The sequence below is a fragment of the Abramis brama genome (genome assembly GCF_963993115.1).
Source record: "Abramis brama genome assembly, chromosome: 20".
NCBI lineage: Eukaryota > Metazoa > Chordata > Actinopteri > Cypriniformes > Leuciscidae > Abramis > Abramis brama.
In genome coordinates this window covers 16,425,386-16,446,992 of record NC_139982.1, presented here as the reverse complement: position 1 = coordinate 16,446,992, position 21,607 = coordinate 16,425,386, and the positions used below count along the sequence as shown (strand labels likewise).

At 36.9% G+C, this 21,607-nt stretch overlaps 2 protein-coding genes across 3 annotated transcripts; both read left to right on the top strand.

Annotated features, from left to right (window-relative positions):
- The first annotated feature begins 699 nt into the window (after positions 1–699).
- On the top strand, positions 700–15,426 carry ubl7a (ubiquitin-like 7a (bone marrow stromal cell-derived)). 2 transcript variants are annotated; one of them, XM_084095691.1, is made up of 10 exons: positions 700–1,070; positions 2,734–2,853; positions 3,047–3,129; positions 3,214–3,298; positions 3,381–3,438; positions 6,808–6,941; positions 7,060–7,109; positions 7,190–7,366; positions 7,835–7,945; positions 13,766–15,426. In XM_084095691.1, the coding sequence occupies exons 1-10, from the start codon at positions 887–889 to the stop codon at positions 13,775–13,777; spliced, it is 1,014 nt and encodes a 337-aa protein (XP_083951817.1). In that variant the 5' UTR covers positions 700–886; the 3' UTR covers positions 13,778–15,426. The 2 variants fall into 2 exon arrangements, with proteins under 2 accessions (XP_083951817.1, XP_083951816.1); XM_084095690.1 differs by having other exon boundaries at positions 715–1,070; positions 13,932–14,731.
- A 698-nt stretch (positions 15,427–16,124) lies between these two features.
- acot19 (acyl-CoA thioesterase 19) lies at positions 16,125–21,607 on the top strand (the record flags this gene model as incomplete). Its single annotated transcript, XM_084094080.1, has 10 exons — positions 16,125–16,320; positions 16,423–16,522; positions 18,459–18,649; positions 19,641–19,810; positions 20,062–20,181; positions 20,277–20,359; positions 20,465–20,558; positions 20,665–20,745; positions 20,845–20,986; positions 21,470–21,607. 10 exons carry the CDS (start codon positions 16,125–16,127, stop codon positions 21,562–21,564), a joined length of 1,272 nt encoding a protein of 423 aa, XP_083950206.1. The 3' UTR covers positions 21,565–21,607.

The window sequence follows — 21,607 nt, the reverse complement described above, 5'->3', positions numbered from 1 at the left end:
AAAAATAATATTTGATATTATTAGTATTTACAAGTAAGTGGCTTTAAAAATTATTTCACTGAAAGTATTATTTTTGTATTACTATTTTCAATAAGCCTGGTTGTGGGCAGTGCTATTATATCATTGAGATACTATTATTGTTGTTTTATTACTATTTTAAATGTAATTCTTTTTTATTTTTCATTTTATTTTACTTAACGTTTTAGTAATTTTGTTGTGTGTTTTTGTCATTTTTATTAGTTTTACATGTCTATATAGTTTGTATTTTTCATTTCCGTTTATTTATTTTAATTATTTAAAAAAATATATTTAGTTATTTTACTACATCTAGCTAAACTAAATGTAAATGAGAAATGTTGCCTTGCCAAATAGCTGAAGTAAAATAAGTTTGAGTTTATAATTAATATATATATATATATATATATATATATATATATATATATACACTATATATATATTTACTACTATATAAATATATATATATATTTTTTTCCAAGTTAAATTTTTTATGTTTTTAGTTTAACAAATAAAAATAAAAATAAAAAAAACCCTGGTCGTGGGTTCTCTGAGAGATCATAGACAGTATGTGAGAGATACACTTTGCTGTTTTTTTAACTTGTCCTGCTGTGATTCAGAAGTACACTGCCCCCTCTGTTCATAAGACAGTCCTACAGTCTCTGAACACACCAGGAAAACTACGATTCCCAGAACTACGATCTTTCCTGCATGACGTCATGTTGCACGGATGAAAACAATCGCTGATGATTCTATTTATTTCAATGCAAAAGACAGATTGCGTTTATTTAGTGATAGATATATTATTCGATTCTGTGCCACATAAGAAAGCACTTCAGCTGCGTGCAGCTGTAATACGTGTATTAGATCAATGGCGTCATCAGAGTGGCGTCTGTGTTTAAAGCTGGTGGATCAACCATCTCTTCCCAAGTCGGTGCTCCAGTTTCCAGAGACTGAACCTGGAGATGTTCCTCCCGGCGGGTATCGGGTCTCCACTCTCAAGCAGTTGGTGTCAGCACAGATCCCAGATGCCATACCAGATCCTGAGCTCATAGGTAACATATAATACACGCATAAGACTCATTCATAATATTGGGTGGCACAGTATGGCAGTATAAGACTGTTACATTTCAAATTATTACGTTTAATAAACGAGTAAAAAAAAAATAGAGCCCATAATGTTATAATTTGATGTGGACCTCAAAGTCAAATTAAAACCATTAAAAGTTATTACTATAAGGGTTTCATTTTGAGCTATCAGCCCTTTGCAAGCCCTTTTGCATGTAGGCTATTCCTGTAGACTAAATAGTAGTGCTCATTTTATATTATATTGGATTTTTTATTTATATTAATCCAAAGTGAATCAATTTCAATAACTATTGATTAGATATTGCTTTGCTGATAGTTAATATAATAATTATTAGTAACTATTCTATGCCAATATGCTGACTAATAATGCTCTTTGGAATAATGTGGTTCAGATACAAACTATTCTAAAGTGAATAGTTAATATTCCAACTGTTGTACCAATTCTGCAATTTTGCAGGTAACTGATCTATAGTTCCCTATTTGTTTCCTAGTCACTAGTAGTAGCTATCTTAATAGTCACCAGTATCTATTCCAGTCACCTATTCATGACACACTGTCTATCCCAATTGTTAGAAGTAACATTTCTCATCACTAAATAATAGCTTTTTTTTTTTTTTTGCTTGTCATATGTAATGACTTTTCAGAATGGCTACTTTATAGTTTAATTAAAAATCTTACTAGTAGGATGCAATTTTACGGTTTAACAGTGTGCAAAGAAATCACAATCACACAATCACTTTCTTATTAAGACAAACTATGTGAAATTACACGTTATCTATAACATATATAACATCAAATAAGGGACACATTATCTTAGGTTTGTATTCAAAGTCTATTAGAGAATTATATGTATTTGTCCATAACAGGGTGGAAATTTGTCATTAGCTTAAAAAGTTTCTGTAGTATACAATACAATACAATACAACCAACCAACCAACCTGCCAATGGCCGGTGACTTCAGAAAATTTACTGGCCATAATTATTATTATTTTTTTACTACAAGCAAAAGCACAACTAAATACAATATAACAAAGATACAAAAGAAATAAACAGTGCATTTCAGGGTTTTCAGGTCGGTCTGACAGTATTTTTCAGTAATCAAATGTAAAATAACACTGCATAGTCTTCACTGTATAAATTAAACATCCTTATAAATTAATCCTTATTAAAGTTACAAAAGTTTATTCAACCAAGAGCAGTGAGTGATTTTTTTTCTTTATCCTTTGTTGTTTGATTAACATTAAAAACAGACCGCAGCAGGAATATTAGGCTACTGTCACTTTAAGAGCGAATGCACAATCTAATATACTGATAATGTTACACATGCGTGCACTTTCTCAACTGTTTATGTTCACTTAAGACATAACCAACTATGTTTACTAGGATACTTGCTATTTTTTTACATAATTTTGTGTGAATTCGTCTGCTCAAGTGCAAGTAACGAAATTAGCTCTATTTCGAGTCTTCTTGTCAAGGCTTAAACTTTTCGTGACATTGAAGCGCTGGCCTGTCAACTGTCCATTCACGTTTATGCATTGTTAGAATTCATAAAAATGTTACCGGCCATGAACCCTTGTTGATGAAACTTGACAAGATTGCAAACAGTTTTCCCATTATCTCCAATGACAGAATTAGTGTACTGTGGTAGAAAGCTAAAGGATGACTTGACCCTGGAGTCTTATGGGATTCAGTCTGGATCCACTGTGCACATCCTGAGAAGGTCATGGCCAGAACCTGTGATCCATCCCGGTGAGTCGATGCAGTTATTTGTTCTTCTGTTGAACACAAAAGGAGACGTCAGGCAGAATGTTCACGCTGTTCTTTTTCCATACAAGTGAAGAATATGTAAAGACAGAAACTGTCAATCTCCAAAAAAGACAAAAAGCAACATAAAAGTTCCATAAACTTGGTCCATTATTTATTCTTCTATGTTCTTCTATAGAGCCAGTGGACAAGGCTGCAGCTGCGAGGGAATTTCGAGTCTTGCAAGCAGCTCTTCACACCAGCACTGCATACAGAGATTCGGTAGGTTGAATAGACGGTAGTGAGTGTGTGTTGATGGTTCTGGATGCTTGGGTACTTTTTCACGCAGTTCTTCACCCATTCCAGGTGTTTAAGATGCTAAACAACAAGGAATCCCTCGACCAGATCATCGTGGCAACTCCTGGGCTGAGCAGCGATCCTGTGGCTCTTGGTACGTTCAGAAGCAGAAATGACTTGTGATGTGAGGCGCGTTGAAGACTTACAGTACTTCTGTTTATTGACTACATTTTCAGGGGTTCTTCAAGACAAAGACCTCTTCATACAATTCACTGACCCAAGCATGCTTGACACGTGAGTGAGCCTCATTACAGTAAAAATTAAATCGCTGCTTTTTCTTTACGAACTGCCCCAACTCATCCATAAAAATACTAATAAATGATTATTATTATTAATAGTAGTAGTATTAATATTAATAATAAGAAAAAAGTAAATCAATATTAAATGTAATTAATAATAATGATGATGGTGATAATAATAAAACAACAACACAAATAATAATAAATCAATTATGTTATTATTAACTATTCAGTATAAATATAATAATTATTGTTATTATTATTATGTATTATTATTATTAGTAGTAATATTGATAATAATACAATAATAATAAATAAATACTTTTATATGTTATTATTGTTAATAATAATAATAATAATAATAATAATAAAAAATAATAATAATGGTAATGACAATAACAATAATTATTAATAATAATATTTATTATTTATTTAATCATATTTATTATAATTATATAAATTATGCTTTATTATACTTTTATTATTAATTATATTTATAGTTATAAATATTATAATGAATATTATTTATTATTATAATATTTATAATAATTAATACTAATAATTGTTATTATTATAATATTTTTAACAATAACAATTTAATTAATATTAAAAACAGTTTTTATGAATTAACTAATCAATATTAATACAACAATTGTTATTACTCTTAATAATAATAATAATATTAATATAAATCAACAATGTTATCCATATAATAATAATATAATAATCAATCAATAATGTCATCATTAATCATGTTATTATTATATAAATAATAATAATAATAATTATAAAACAATATTAATATAATAATTATTATTATAAGCAGCAGCAACCGCCATATTAATAATAATAATAAATCAATACTGTTATATGCAATTTATTATATTGTAAATAATAACAACAATAATAAAACAACCACAATACTAAATCAATAATGTTATTATCAATTAACTAATCAATCTTAATATAACAAGTAATAATAACAATAATACATCAATAATGTTATTAATTAATTGATAATATAATAATAATAATTAACTTAAAATATAATATTATTATTATAAAACTGTCATTTAAAAAAATAAATTAATTTAGGTGGAATTTATATTTTTATATAAAACAGATTTCAAGCATTTAAGCATAAGCAGGCAAGTTTGTAAACTTTTTTGACTGGCAGTGATTGTCTTTATAATACCTAATCAAAATGTCTTTATAATATTTAATCTTTCCTTTTTGGCTTATGTCACATTTCAGAAGTAAAAGGGGTTGTTAATGCCATATCGTGTTGACTTCATGTTGAACAAAACTCAAAATGTGACATTTGAATCATATGCTGCACTTTGGGTTAAAGAAAATTATACCACCATCTTAAAGGGTTAGTTCACCCAAAAATGAAAATTCTGTCAGTAATTACTCACCCTCATGTTGTTCCAACCGCGTAAGACCTTCGCTCATCTTCGGAACACAAATTAAGATATTTTTGATGAAATCTGAGAGCTGGATCACTCCTCCATAGGCTGCTAGGTGACCGAAACTTGCTGGCCCATAAAAGTTATTAAAGAGATCGTTAATATAGTCCAAGTGACTACAGTGGCTCAATCTTAAGTATATCAAGCGACGAAAATACTTTTTGTGCGCAAAAACAAACAAAAATAATTTTTCCACTATTCATTTCCTTCTCTCTGGGCCTCTAGTTGGTTCACGTAGTGTTTTTGCGCTGCGCGTCTGTGTTACACGTCACCACGTAGGCTCACTATTGGCCGACGCTGGTCATGTGTGTGATGCGTGATGACGTGCAACACAGACGCGCTGCGCTAAAACACTACGAGGCCCAGAGAGAAGGAAATGAAGAAGTGGAATAAAGTCGTTATTTTTGTTTGTTTTTGCTCGTCGCTTGATATACTTAAAGGTGCCGTAGAATGGATTATTTTATTATTTTATAATGTTTCCTGGGGTGCCCTTATAATGTTAGTATGTTTTTTAGATCAAAATTTGTTATAATTTAGAAATAAAAGGCATATTTCCTAGCCTGATTTCATACCCTGATTTGAACACTCTGTTTGAAGGGGCGTGTCTGCTGCAAGACTGCAGTGTTGTTGCCCACTGCTGTGATTGGCTGACATGCTTGCATATGAAATATCTGGCATTACATGTAGAGCTATCTGGAAAACTTTTACTATTACAGCTTTTATACGTTTTTACTATTACAGCTATCGGGATTAACGAATCATGATTAGTTTTTTAAGTATTTAGATCTATTCCAGCATTGAGCAGATGACAGCCTGTTGATCGCGTGAATGAAGATCTTATCACTGCAACGCGATTTACTGATGCATAAACAGTGTTGAACGACTTTGAGAGAAAGATTATCTGTCTGAACTTGAACAATTATACATCAGATATTCACATAACCCACTGGTTCTCCAGAGGCTCGGATGAAGGAGCTAAAAAAATACTTTTGTGTTCATTTGTATATCCAAACACTGAGCAACTGCCATGCTTCGTTCGCTCGTTTGCAAGCCACGATGTCTCTCGAGGAAAAAACAATTTCGCGCTGGATCTAGATAACACAGTGTAAATTATCGTTAATAAAATCACTACTTACCGCTTGCGGGAATATAATGTTAGTTGAAATTGCCCCCTTCGTCCGTTTGAGACGCTGAGAGAAGCCTGGCTGCTTGATATTGTTCCAGGTTAGAAAAACAGTCCGTGGTGAAATGGGCAGAGCAAACTAACAACTTCGAATTAAACTGTAGCGGTATCCGATTATAGATAGATTATAGATAGATCTGCCATTTTCCCTATGATCCTCCTCCTGCTTGTTTCTTCACCTGCAGAACTTCTGATGATTCGGCTGCGCAGTTCCGCCTGGCACTGAGCATGGGCTGGCATATGCAAATTTTTAGAGGCGTACATATTAATGATCCCGACTGTTGCATCACAGTCGGTGTTATGTGGAGATTCGCCTGTTTTTCAGGGGTGTTTTTCAAAAACGAGATTTAAATAAGAAAGAGAAAACTATGGTGTTTGAGACTCACTGTATGTCATGTACATGTACTGAACTCTTGTTATTTAACTATGCCAAGATAAATTCAATTTCACATTCTAGGGCACCTTTAAGATTAAGCCACTGTAGTCACTTGGACTATATTAACGATCTCTTTAATAACTTTTCTGGGCCAGCAAGTTTCGGTCACCTAGCAGCCTATGGAGGAGTGATCAGCTCTCAGATTTCATCAAAAATATCTTAATTTATGTTCCGAAGATGAACGAAGGTCTTACGTGGTTGGAACAACATGAGGGTGAGTAATTACTGACAGAATTTTCATTTTTGGGTGAACTAACCCTTTAACTATCCCACCAGTTTGGCCAATTCCCACCCGGCACTGGTAAATGCCATCATCCTGGTGTTGCACTCGGTGGCTGGCAGCGTGCCGCCCCAGCAGAGCGCCAGCTCCTCCAGAAATGTGTCTTCTAGCTCTTACAGTGACATGCCAGGTGGGTTTCCATTTAAACACAATTTAAGTGAAAAATTGCCCACCATTAACATAATGTGACAGGTCATTTTGGCGATCCAAAGCAGATTTAATGCTTGGACCTTTTTTTTAATCTACAGGAGGTTTCCTCTTTGAAGGCATGTCTGATGATGAGGAAGATTTCCAGTCGGTTTGTTATGATTTACTGTTCTTCATTAAGAGTATGTGCATTTGCGATATTGGATCCTAAGCCTGCTTTATCATCTGTAGGTGAATCGTGGTGGGCTGTCCACTCTTGCGAGTGGTTTTGCCGGCATGAGGCCAGCTACTCTCGGTTACAATGGAGCTGTCGGCCCCAGACCAATCACTCAAAGTGAGCTGGCCACAGCTTTAGCCCTCGCCAGCACCCCCGAGAGCAGTGCTGTTACACCAACTACTGGAAACCAGGTACAGTGCACTTCAATAGACTTATACCATTATAGGGTTTATAAGTATATATACATAAGTATATAAGTATACATTTGAGGTTAGTAAGATTTTGTTATGTTTTTGAAAGAAGTCTCTTCTGCTCACCAAGGCTGCTTTTGTTTGATCGAAAATACAGTATTAACAGAAATATTGTAAATATTATTACAATTTAAAATGGAGTTTTCCATTTGAATGTGTTTTAAAATGTAATTTATTCCTGTGATGACAAAGCTGAATTTTCAGCATCATTACTCCAGTCTTCAGTGTCACATGATCCTTCACAAATCATTCTAATATGATGATTTGCTGCTCAATAAACATTTACTATTATTATCATTGTTAAAAACAAATTTTATTTTATTTATTTATTTTATTTTAAACATGTTTCCATATGTTTGAGATTTGCACACATTAATAAAAGAACAAACATATCTTTGTCTGTGACAGGGTCCCTCTTCAGGAGTGTCTCCTATTCCTGCAGGCACTCCTATAACAAACGACCTGTTTAACCAGGCACTGCAGCAGGCCCTGCAGGTCTCCAGCATGTCCAGCTTACATGTGAGTAACCACCAGAGATCCAGTGCCAATGTAGACCAGCATCATTATTACAGAACTTCAAACATCTAAAATAGAGATGTTCAAACAGTGTTGGGGGAAGTTACTTTTAAAAGTAATGCATTACAATATGGTGTTACTCCCTAAAAAAGTAACTAACTGCGTTTTATGGAAAGTAATGCGCTATGTTACTGTTGCGTTATTTTTTCTTACCTGGTCTGGGCCTGCTTGTTTTACAAAAGTTCTATTTTTGGCAAATGTTAAGGCCCTTTCACACCAAAAGTGAACTGAATAAGCCTCAGGCTGAAGGAAAAGCAAATTCACACCTGAACAGTAGAGGGCGCTGCTCAAACAAACCTTTCAGCTGTGCTGCCGTTCTGAAACGCAGAAGAATAGGATGCATGAGAAGAAAGTTCAACACTCTGGCTGCATTCGAAAACCGCATACTCACTGATTAGGTACTTAATTTCAATAAGATCTTAACGAGCGCTAAAAGAATAGTTCCCTTTCATGAAGAAATGGGATCTTCGCAGAGAGACCAATCTGTGCGGTCATTAAAAATGCGGACTCTCTGTGGTCATTAAACAAATGTCTCACAAATGTCTCATTCCCAAAGAAGTAAACCAAAAGGTAATAAAGTTCCTTAGAGTTTAGAGATAACTTGCACACAGAGGAGGGTGAGTCTTCCAGGCAAATGGCATACTGCTCCCAAAAGGTGTAAACTCTGAATGCAAATTCCCATTGTTAGCAAATGGTTTCATGTGAAAGAAGTGTCTATATAAAGAAATGCAACGAGGCTCAGGGCGATTCTGTGACTCATATCAGCCCATAATGTTGAAGGATCTCAAAGACTTCAGCATTATGTATTTTTCAAAATGTCGGGTTTAACCTACATCTTTTACTCTTTATCTCTGAGCATTTGATGTTATTGTACTGATTATCTTTGAACTGATTATGAAATTGGCATGATACATTTACCTGACATAATAAATTGTTACATTTGATTTTATTCTGAATTACTCTGAAATTATTTTCTCAAGTAGATTAAGTGAAGTCTTATATTTCTGCAAATCTGCGTCCAGGGTTAAGAACATACTAGATCCCAGTTTAGATGGAGCGTGAGGCACATCTAGTGGGATTCTAGATTCCTGACCAACTGCTTGATTTTAACCAAGTTGTTATGCAGTTGCAAATAGGGGGCTAGATAAAAAATACTATTAAGGTAATAGCAAGCATTGAAGCGGCATTATCTTAATGTACTAACCCTAACCTCTGGTTATTGTTTGGGCTTTAACTAAGTTGTTATATGGGCGACTGTAGGGGGCTACATGGGTACTTTTTAACAATAGCAAACGTGTATGCGGCATTGTTGAAATGCTTTAGCCATAACCTCTGGTTATCTATCAGACAGGTGAGTTTGTGATCATGAGATCCGCATAAAAGAACGGCCGGCGCAAGACTCTCTGAACGACATAGATTCTTAATGAATGAGTAAAATATAAAGTAAAGAGTTAAATAGAATAATCAAATGTATTGCTAAACTATTATATAATTAACCAATAACCAATTGGGTAATCTAACCTAAATTCGAGGTTGTGATAAAATGGAGTCAGATAAAAGCTTAAATGGAATTAAATTACTTTGCCACGCGGAAAGACAGTAATGCGCAGAGGCCTTCACCCGTTTTATCAGAAACCGCCATTGGGCCGATGTAGACGGGCTTACAGATGCGGGTATGTCTGTGGTTCCGTTGGTCCAGCTGGTACGGTCTCTCTGAGCCTGGCTAGCGCTCCGCAGACCATCCTCCTGGTTCAGTTGCACCATTAGACTCGGCTATGCGATTCAGTTCGCCCGGCACCTTCCCAAGTTCAGGGGCATCCGGTTCACCACAGTGTTTGCCACCGGTGCTCCTGTCTTATGGGCAGAGTTCGAAGTCCTACTGGCGAAGGACGCGATCGAGCCGGTCCCTCCAGCCGATATGAAGGCAGGGTTCTACAGCCCCTACTTCATTGTACCCAAGAAAGGTGGTGGGTTATGGCCAAACTTGGACCTGCAAGTTTTGAATAGGGCCCTCCACAAGATCCCATTCAAAATGCTCACGCAGAAATGCATTTTCGAATGCATCTGTCCCCAAGATTGGTGTGCAGCGATCGACCTGAAGGACGCATACTTTAACGTCTCGATTCTTCCTTGACACAGGCCCTTTCTGCGCTTTGCTTTCACGGGTCGGGCATATCAGTACAAAGTCCTACCCTTTGGGCTGGCCCTCGCATCTTTATGAAAGTCGCGGAGGCAGCCATTGTTCCACTCAGAGAACGCGGGGTTCGCATCCTCAACTATCTTGATGACTGGCTCATTCTGGCCCACTCGCGAGAGCAGTTGTGCGAACACAGGGACATGGTGCTCCGTCACCTCAGCCTGTTGGGGCTTCGGGTCAACTGGGACAAGAGCAAACTCTCCCCTGCGCAGAGGATCTCTTATCTCGGTATGGAGCTGAGGAGCACGTCCAGTCGGTGTTGAACTGCTTGAATTCGTTCTGTCGGCTAGCCAGTGTCTTTCCCTTGGCAGAGCCCGCTCTGTCGTCTCTGCCGGTACGCTTCCCCCCTAGGATTAGGCTGGAGCCACCCCAGAGACTTCCATATGTTGCACTCCCCTGCTTGGCTAGTCCATATGTGTATTTTCCACATGTTACCTCCTTCCGGGCAGGTCGTGGCTCTGTAGCGTTCTCCTTCCCTTAGGAAGGGCATGATTTCCCAGTGTTATCCAATGTTCTCACTGTCTTGCAGAACATCAGTGGCCAGGACTCTGCCCCTGGCCTGACACTGCCCCTGGCCTGACACTGCCCCTGCCCCTGGACTCTGCCCTGCATAAGCTTCTGCCCCTAATAAAGGGAGAGAAGTGATGCCGTCGAACGTTGGAGTGACCGACATGAACATCTCAGTTACATATGGTAACCCACGTTCCCTGAAAGAGGGAACGGAGACGTTCGTCCCGTCGCCATGTTGTTGTAACATCGCTGCAGATGGCCGGGTCCCTGGCTCAGCTCCTTAGCAAAAACCAAAGATGCGTTGCACCTTCTGCTCATTATATACCCGCGCTGCGTGATAGAAGCAGCTGGCGCAATTATCGCATGCCAATGTGCATTGGCTCGTTTAGTTTCTCTCTAAGTAGATTGGTCTCTCTGCGAAGATCCCATTTCTGTCAGATCCCTCCGACGAACGTCTTCGTTCCCTCTCTCAGGGACCTACAACGTTATCACAAGCGCAACAACTTAAAGTCCCCCTGTAGTCAATCATTTTATCCTTTAAAACTCACATTGATCACCAAAATGATATATTTAAAAAAATTTTCCTTGAAAAAAATTTCTTCATGGCTTAAAATAGCTTGAATGTAACTCTACACCCTTGACTCATTTAGTGTATGCGGTTCTATGAATATGCAAATTAGCCCTGCCTCCACTCACTCACACCAGCTCAGAGATCCACTCGCTGATGATCACACGTTGACCTGATTGGTTACAAGGTAGTTTGTGACGTCAGAAACACTAGTGATTTTAAACCGCGTTTTTGAGACAGTCTTTGGTTCACTGCAGTTTTAAGGAGAAAATACTTTTTGTCTCATAATTTATTAAGCTTTTTTTTTTTTGCAATGAGTTCAAGAAGACGCAGGAATCTTTCCTCCTTTTCCTTTGTCTCCCTCTCTCTCCTTTTCTCTCTCTCACTTGCTTCCTGGTGCCATCTGTCTTCTCTTCCTCTCGCTTCACGTTCTCGTCTCTCCTCCTCTCTCGTTCTCTTTGTTTCTCCTTCTCCTCCATTTCTCTCCTTCTCTTCCCGCTTCCCTCTCCTCCACCCCTCTGATCACATCCTCAATGTCTTTTGGTATTTTTCTAGATGCTCTCGCTGGCTGTGGGCTCACTGAGGATGAAGAGACCACAGCAACATCCGGGCCAGATGAGGCAATAAGGGCAGGTGGAGTGATGGAGGGCCTTATCCATGGCACTATACCATTTCCAGGATTCTGCTGTGGCTCTTCATCCTCAGTGCTCACTCCAGTCTGCCTGCCTTTCCTGTAAAATGTTAAATAGACATTTAGTAAGCGTCTTTAAGATGTATATGGTTTATGTAAATCCACTTTGGAGATGTACGTGTCCTTACTGGAGCTCCCCTGTTAGCTATACACAATAAAATGTGTTTTTACAGCAAAATCACAACTATACTATCTAGCATCTTTACACCTTCAACAATTCAACGGTTTACTCTACAGTAGTTCAACAAATGCTATTTTAACACAAGGCACCGTGTTTACTCACATTTGAAAACACCCGCTTCGCTGATCTCTGCGATGTTCGATTATGATGTATTCTCTCCCATGGCCTCCTGGGAAGGCTGTTTTAGAAAAGCATCCATCGATGAGTGTTTCAGAATCTGGGCCATCCGGGGATTTCTTGCCTACTGTTTTATGAATACTGAGGTTTCGGACATACTACTCTTTTCACATACTGTTTTCTCGTACTATATAGTAGGTAAATAGGCTTATTCGGACACAACATTAGTCCCCGAATCTCGGTAATTCTCGCCTACTGTTTTATGAATACTGAGAATTTGGACATACTATTCGTTCGCCTACTGCTTTTTGCTTACTATATAGTAGGGAAGTACAGACATGCCAAGTCTCCCGGAAGTTCCGGGAGTCTCCCGCATATTGATGGCGGCTCCCTGATGCCTGCAAATTAGTTAAAATCTCCCGGAATCTAGAGTGAGCGAGCAAGAGCGCGCATGCGACTGTGCTCCAAACCATGTAGCGTGCGCACGGAAGAGAGGGAGAGGGAGCGAGAGACCTTACGTGTGTGTGCTAGTGTGCGTGTGTGCCTCATGAAGCGCATGTAAGATAGAGAGCATCCTAATTGGCCTGTTTTGGTAAATCAACCAATCAATTGTCAGTGTGGGTGGGCTTTTATTTCTTCTCCCAAACCGAATTAATCAGTTCAGTGTAACTAGAAACAGGAGCGCCATTGCAGAGGGAGAGTGCCCCAACTACTTCAGGATACCTCCCTGAAATGACTTTTGGCAGGTTGGGGTGGTTTAGCATTTTTATTCATTGCAGGTTTGTGTAATATTCTTAGTTTGCATTTTTCTGTTTTTTATCAAATTTGAGGAAGCCTGAATCTGTTTTTGTGCAAGTGAGATGAGTAAATGCCTGCTCACATTTAGTCTAAAACTACAATAACATCAAGTTCACACACAACGCCTCTGCATTGAAATCGTTGATTTCTCACAACATGGGGACAGAAGGGATGTCAGTCAATACATGAGAATACAAAGTAACTTGTGTTACTTATTTAAAAAAGTAACTCCGATATTTTGTTGTACATTTAAAATGAATGCATTACTTTACTTGTTACTTGAAAAAAGTAATCTGATTATTACTATTGTTACCCCCCAAACTGCTTCCAAGCACAGCTTGTTTTGCACATATCTTCTATGCATTAAGGTCTGAAAACAATATGATTGAATCTTTTTGAAAGATTTAGATAATGTTCACACTTGCCAGGTTTGGTTTGATTAAAATGATCTCTGGTGCAATTGCTCTGTTAGTGCGATTAATTTGAATAAGTGTGAACGCTGCCATCTGCAACAATGTTTTGACTCCTTTACACATTTTATAAGCTCTTCACAAGTTCACAGCTGGTCAAAATACCATCATATGTACGCACATACAACAAGAGCATTTATGGCAGCATTCAGCATTGTTTTGGATGTTTGGCAAGTAAAAAAAAAAAAAAAAAAACATCATAAAAGCCATTTTTTTGTTTTGTATCTTTAGGTTCGGTCTTAAAAATCACAGTGTGAATGCTGAGCGAACCAGGACTGAATCCTGTATCATTTTCTGTTTTGGTCCGGATCAAAAAAACCAAGTGAACCAAACAACAAGTGTGAACACAAAGTGATGTTGCTGATTCTGGAGTGACTCTCTTTCATACTGTGTGTAGAATCAGTGGCAGTCGCAGCTCCAGCAGCTGCGGGACATGGGCATCCGTGATGAGGAGCTCATCCTGAGAGCCCTACAGGCCACGGGCGGAGACATCCAAGCGGCGCTGGAGCTCATATTCGCTGGAGGTGCACCATGAGTCAGTTCACTGAAGAAACATTATTATGATGTCACAACCAAGGCTCTCTGCATTCCAAGGCAGATTTACCACTGCATATTCAATATTTTAACTACCTATTTGATAGTGTGATTTATGTTTAACTTATATTTAAGTTGTATTTGTCAATATGTACATTGAATGCGGTGCTATGAGCTGTTTTTAAGAGTAGTTACCGGATTTGTGGAAGCTGGTTTCCGCCACGAAAAAATTAAAATAAGAATCGATAATTTGAATAGAACATTTATAAAAATAGAAAATAGATTTAATTCAGGCCTTTTTTCTCTTGTAGTTGTGAATTTTTATCTCACAATTCTGACTTTTCTCTTCGCAATTGTGGGTTTATATCTCACAATTCTGAGAAAAAAACTCAAAATTGCGAGATATAAACTTGCAATTGCGAGAAAAACGTCAGAATTATATCTATTTTCTGAGGGGGAAAAAAGTCTCAAGAAAAAAGTTGAGGGCCTACGCTACAGTTGATCACATTTGTACATTCCTGCTGTGTTAACTGTTTATATGTGTTTGTTCTATTATCCTGGCAAATATTGATAACTAAAAGCTACCATTTGCCTGTTCAGACAATCCTTGTTATGTTTTGTTTTGTCATTTATTAAAATGTTCCATGAATACCATAAAATTGGTTTCATTGTAGTTGTCTGTAAGGATGAAAGTCGGTATCTATTTTCTAAATGCATCTTAATGATCTTATTGTGAATGATTCATCCTTGTTTCATTTTTTTTTTTTTTTTGGAAATTGTAATTTTTAATTAATTTATGGAAGCCCATTTCTCCCACATAAGAAAAATCATAAAAAAAATCATGCTTCTGTAAATCATAATAATGACATGAGAAGATGAAATTTATGAGATGAAAAGTCATTTTTTTTAAATCTCATTATTTTGACATGAGTCTCATAATTATGACTAGTGTCATTACACTACTATATTTAATGTTGAATATAATGTATAATAATGCAATGTGGGAATATTTGTGAGTCCTGATAATGCCAATGTTAGTATGTCAATTTCGACTTTATTTCATAATTTTGACATTTGTCATAATTGTAATTGTAATAATAATTAATTTCGGCATAATTGTATGCCATTATTTAGACTTTTAATGTCATAATTAAGATTTTCTTAAGTATGTTTTTTTTTTAACTTCCATAAAAATGTCATATCTTCCGAGAATGACAGACTTTGTGACGGTAATGTGACAATTTTTTGATAACATTTTAACTGTTTACTGACTGATTGACAAAGATCAGTGGAAAGTAGCACACAAATCAACAATTATCAATAAAAAATAAGTGTACATTTTTAAAGTACAAATTATGAATATTGTAGTAAAGCATACTTTCTATATTTGAAAGAAAAGCAGTGATAGTTGCATTGAACTGTTTCAGTGAACAGAATATCAATCCATCTTTCATGATTACACCTGTTATTTTATTCCTAGTAAAATGTTTTTCTAACCAATTATACCACAAATTGCAGAAAAAACTAAGAAAAATCTCAATAAATCACAAAAATCACCATAATAGTAAAATTTATATAAATATTACATCTACAGTACAGAACGTAGCCAATATTCAGTTAACAAATGTGTTGTCAATTATTTGAGTTTAATTTATTTGTTTTAGGTGGTAGGCCTGACAGTCAATAATAAACAATTTCCCCATGACAAAACTAAAACAACTTATAAATGAATTTCCCTTTTTTTTCTATACAGACCTGATTTATTGTAGCCTACATCTTAGGTCAGTGTTCTAAAGTTAGTCTTTTATGATAGATATCCTGTCACTTTGGTCAAACTATCCAGCCTATATAAGGCATTTATCATCAGTCTCAATAACCGTTTACGTTTTTATGGGCTTAATGTTTATCGAAGAACTTAAGAACAAACCATATATGGAGTTGTCTGTGTGGACTGGTGTCCTATAGGACAATAACCAGGTAAAACGTCTTATAAAAGCCTTTGTCATTTGTGTTCAGACATATTTAGCGATTCCAGTTTCAACTTTAAAGGTATAAAATGGCCAAGACAGATTCGAGTCCTTTACTTTCTGTTCATCCTTCAACTTGCTTGGTTGATGAAAAATTTGAGGTGGAAGTTCAGCACTTGCCTGCCGATTCCAAAATCACTCTTCACGCGCTGATTCACTCAGACGATGGAGACGATTGGGAAGCGTTCGGCCATTACACCAGTGACTCTTCAGGGACCGTTAAGGGTACAGTAGGCTACTTCATTTTAAACTCACATACCAATACACGTTTGTGTCTTTTGGCGCATTTTTTAATCATAATGGGTTCACTGAATTATTATTACACAGTTTCCAGAGATAAAAGTCTTGGTGGGACATTTGAGGGAGTTGAAGCCATGGCTCTGCTGTGGAGTATGAGACCTGTTCCTGAAAGTAAACCAGGTCGCCTGTAAGTAAATCAAGAGAAAGATAAAGAGATAAACAACCGCACCACCTTTTTATTGCATGAGTGAACTCATTATTTAAAGGGACAGTTCACCATGAAATGAAAATTCTGTCATTGTTTAGTCCCCAAATGTCGTTCCAAAAACTGTATGCTATTATTTATTTATTTTCTGAGGAAAAACAAAATGAGAATTGTGTCATAAAGATTACATTTATTGAATTTTCTCTGGAGAAATCCATTCATTAAAATAGGAATCCACGTGTTTTGGAATTTCATGTGCGGCAAATGATTTCCCCTCGCAGATTTTTCAACAGGTTCACCATGTTAACCAACTGAAAGATGTTTGGTTTGAAAGTGACTTCTGTGTGAGACGTGTGTAACGGACGTAGGCCAGTAAGAGCTTTGCAGGTAGACCTTACTCACCTGGCATCAAGAGGTACGCTAGTGACTGAGGTCTTAAAGGGATAGTTCGGCCAAAAATGATATTTAACCCATGATTTACTCACCACTCACCCTCAAGCCATTCGAGATGTATATGTCAATCTTTTTTCAGACAAACACATTTTCAGTTATTTTAGAAAATGTCTTAGATCTTACAGTGGTTATAATGTGAAGTTATGGGGTCCACCTCCTTCAAGTCCCAAAATGTGCATGCATCCTTCACAAAAGTAATCCATCCGGCTCCAGGGGGATACCCTCAGAAGGCCTTCGTTTATCCCCCTGGAGCTGGATGGATTACTTTTGTGAAGGATGCATGCACATTTTGGGACTTGAAGGAGGTGGACCCCATAGCTTCACATTATCCAATATGGCCGTCACGTGACAAAAGAACGAACGACCCAAAGATTAAAGGTGTGTCCCAATTTGCATACTTATGCACTATTCTATGTTTGTTTTTAGTATAAATAGTGCAAGTAGTGTTCACACTTAAAATTCCACCTAGAATAAGTACACTTTGATGCATTTAACTCTTTCCCCCCCACCGTTTTTGAAAAAAAGTTGCCAGCCACTGCCAGCATTTTTGATAATTTTCATGCTGTTTAACGTTGATGATTGCGTTATTTTACATATGCATCTTCTTACGTATGATATCGCTTGTTTCTGCTTCTTCTGTGCCTGTGTATTGATCAGGAGATTCAGTACTCTTTTAGAAGATATGTCACCCTACCATATAACAGTGAAAACATGGACAGCCGAAAATGTTCGTAAATTTCCGTCAATGGCGGGGAAAAATCAAAGTGTTGAATGTTGGACACTTCATGCACTCGACTGTCGCAGCTTTAATTATGTAGCTGAGGGGGAGGGGCTATCAGACTCCGACAGTGAATGAAAAAATAACAATTTATACACTACACGGATGAGTAGGCCTACATAGTGCACAAGTACATAGTGTAAAAGTGCATAGTGTATAGTGCGTCATTTGGGACGCAACTTAGGTGAACTAATCATTTCTGTTTCATGTACAGACTGCATAGCCTTAGCCTATGGGCCTGTGACGTGACAAAAGGATGAACAAATCGAACCCGAAGACTCGAGAAGTGAATTAATAATTGAACAAATCACTTTCTGAGACAACTCGCTGTTCATGAGTAATATTAAAGATTCGTTGAAAATGAACGAATCGTTCATCGACCCATCACTATCGCTACACTGTAGAGGATCACATCAGCGAAAAAAAAGAAAGAAGTGTATTGTCAAGTGTCAATAGTGAAGCGGTGTATGAAACGCACCTCAAACACAAGCCAAGCAGCTTTCTGGTAATGAATCAACGCTGTGAATTTTTGCGACCAAATTAAACCCGTTGCGAAATCTGCGCTCGGAAATCTTACGCCATCACGCAAAATTCCAAGTCACATGAATATCTATGGAAATGACTGGATTTCGCCCGTGTAAATGTGCCGTAAAAGCTCATTTAGCGTATCCTGATTTGAATTGACAGATTTAAGAAGAACAATGTCCAGACACCAGTTAAAGTGGTGTTTTCTGTGCATGAAGGACACCTTGCTAAGGGCTTCAAGCATCGCACACCCCTCACATCAGCTACTGCTGAACGCTGGTATTTGGCTCCTGATGTCCAGAGGGTTGAAGTCGCAAAGCGCGGGATAAAGGGGACACTCTTCATTCCCCCAGGTATGGCCTTTGGTCTTTGACCATATATTGGTCTATCATTCATTAGTATATATTATATGCTAATTGAATTGTGAAATCATTTTTATTTATCTTTAATTATAATACTATCAATATAAAATAATAATAAAATAAAAATGATAATATAAAACAAAAATAAGCTACATATAATAATGCACAAAATTGTTAATGTAATATTTAATATATTTATTTATTTTATCAAATTTAAATTCAAATGTTTTGGATAGTAAACATTTTTTAATAAGAAATTAATACTTATTTAGCAATGAAGCATTAAATTGATCAAACGTGACAGTAAAGAACTTTCTATTCATCAAAGAATCCTGACATTTTTTTTATCACTGTTTCCACAAAAAATATAAACAGCTGTTTTCAACATAATAATAAGGATTATTACAACATTACAATAAGAAGAAATAAGATAATAATCAGTGTCAATGTTTCTTGAGCAGCAAATCAGCATATTAGAATGATTTCTGAAAGATCATGTGACACTGAAGACTGTAATGATGCTGAAAATTTAGCTTTGCATTACAAGAATAAATTACATTTTAAAATATATTCAAATTTAAAAGTTATTTTAAATTGTAATAATATTTCACAATATTAGTATTTTTGATCAAATAAATTAAATCTTGGTGAGCAAAAGAGACACAATAATGTATAATTATCATAATTTCTTAGTTATTTTTTAATAGTTGTTTTATCTTCCGTATTAAATCTTATTCATTTTAACGAACCGACAGCATACGGTCAGGATATAAGTGATGTTTAAATACACCTCAGTGCTATGAAGGATTCAATCCAAATCATTCAGAAACAGCACATGAAATATGTATTTTTCTAGTGCCACAAGAGATGCACTTATTTTAAAACCGACCTACCCTGTAACCTTGTACATCATTGTACATTCTGTCTACATTTATAGAGGCTTAAGGGACTTCATTTATATGCATGTGGGTTTGTAATGCAGGTTCTGGACCCTTTCCTGCTGTGCTGGACCTTTTGGGCGGGCAGGGGGGTCGTGTTGAGTATCATTCAGCGCTCCTGGCTTCCCATGGCTATGTCTCACTGGCCCTGGAATACATCGGGCTCCTGAATGCTGCAGGAAAGCTACAGCACATGGACAACACCTACTTTGAGGTACATGTGCGCTACAAAACATAAAATATAACAAAAAATATATATATTTATGGTGCTTTTTGTGTATACGCAAGTGGTGCATTAAATTGTTCAAAAGTGACTGTTTGTACTTTGTACTTATCAATGGATTAAAATGAATTTTACATCTAATTTGTTCATTAATTTTGCATTTCATACAATTGTATTCATGCATTACGGAGGGTAATAAGGTTTATACTGTAATATACACCTTGAAAGTATTTCATTTTCAGACTGCCTTTACATTGCTAAAAAAACACCCTAAAGTTTGTCCTGACAAAGTAGCTGTGATGGGGATGTCATTTGGGGTCCCTGTAACTCTGGGTTTGACGGCATACTCAGAAATTATGGAGGTGAATACATCTTAAGTTCTCATTTACATCAATGCATTCGAGATTTGATGCAATGTGTTTAATTTGCTTTCTGTTCTTTAATGACAAACTCTCAGCCCAAGTGTGTGGTTTGTGTGAGTGGGAGTCACATAATGCCACTCAAAGGATCTTTGGCGGATGTCTACGCAGCACTGCAACAGTGAGAAACAATTTTCCCATTACTGGCACGATTAGGATGCATTACGTTATACCAACTGTATGCTAATGATTAACTGTTAACAATTGTCATTCTGTCAATGCCAAGGAACGTAGAAAAAATCCGCTATGATGAAAAGATGAGAATAATTTGGCGGGATCTGTTGTTGCCAATACCAGTTGACCCTTCCAAGAAAGTTGAGGTATGAAAATGATTAAATTGCTGGAAAAATGGTATAGAAAATGCAGTTTTTTTACTATAAAGCAGTATGTGCTTACAGTTTTTGCGGTGGGTTTTGTTTTCACCAGATGGGCAAAATCAAATGTCCTGTTTTATTGATCGCTGGTGAGGATGATCAAAACTGGCCAGCATCAGAATCTGCAGCGGATGTGAGTCGATAAGTTTCATACATTAAAATGTTTGTCTTTAGCACTTTCATTTAATCTCAGGTCAGTCATGATGCTCAGATCTAATGGCCTCCTCCGCAGATGAAGAGGATGATGGAGAAGGCTGGGAACGCTCATCTCCTAACTGTTCTCTCGTACCCTGGAACGGGTCATCTTATTGAACCGCCCTACAGCCCCCACGCCCGATTCAGTGACTTCAAGTTACTGGAGGCAAAAACTAAAGGTTAAAGTCTAAAACATCAATAAAACAGCTAGTTGTTTCACTGAGTTTGAGCTATCTAGCCCTTGTGTTATGGTCAATTCTGGGTAAGATCATTATTTTCAGTCTTGAAAGTACTTTGCAGACAGACAGACAGACAGACAGACAGATAGATAGATGGATGGATAGACGGACAGACTGACAGACAGACAGACAGACAGACAGATAGATATATAGATAGATAGATAGATAAACAGATAGATAGATAAACAGATATAGATAGATAGATAGATAGATAGATAGATAGATAGATAGATAGACAGACAGATAGACAGACAGACAGATAGACAGACAGATAGATAGATAGACAGACAGACAGATAGATAAACATAGATAGATAGATAGATAGATAGATAGATAGATAGATAGATAGATAGATAGATAGATAGATAGATAGATGTGTGTGTTGTATTTGAGGATGTTGAAGTGACTGTGTGTGTATTGCAGTGATGATTCTTTGGGGAGGAGAGACGGCGCCTCACAGTCGAGCTCAGGAGGAGTCCTGGCAGAAAACACTCGCTTTCCTAGAGGAGCATCTCTGACAGCAGCAGAGAAGTTACACCATGCTAATCATCATGTGTGTGT

Bases quoted from the DNA above. Each gene is read 5' to 3' on its own strand.
- ubl7a (XM_084095690.1), top strand. From the start codon at position 887: ATGGCGTCATCAGAGTGGCGTCTGTGTTTAAAGCTGGTGGATCAACCA. The intron at 1,071-2,733 runs GTAACATATAAT...CTCCAATGACAG, and splicing joins ACCAGATCCTGAGCTCATAG to AATTAGTGTACTGTGGTAGA. The intron at 7,367-7,834 runs GTACAGTGCACT...TGTCTGTGACAG, and splicing joins CACCAACTACTGGAAACCAG to GGTCCCTCTTCAGGAGTGTC.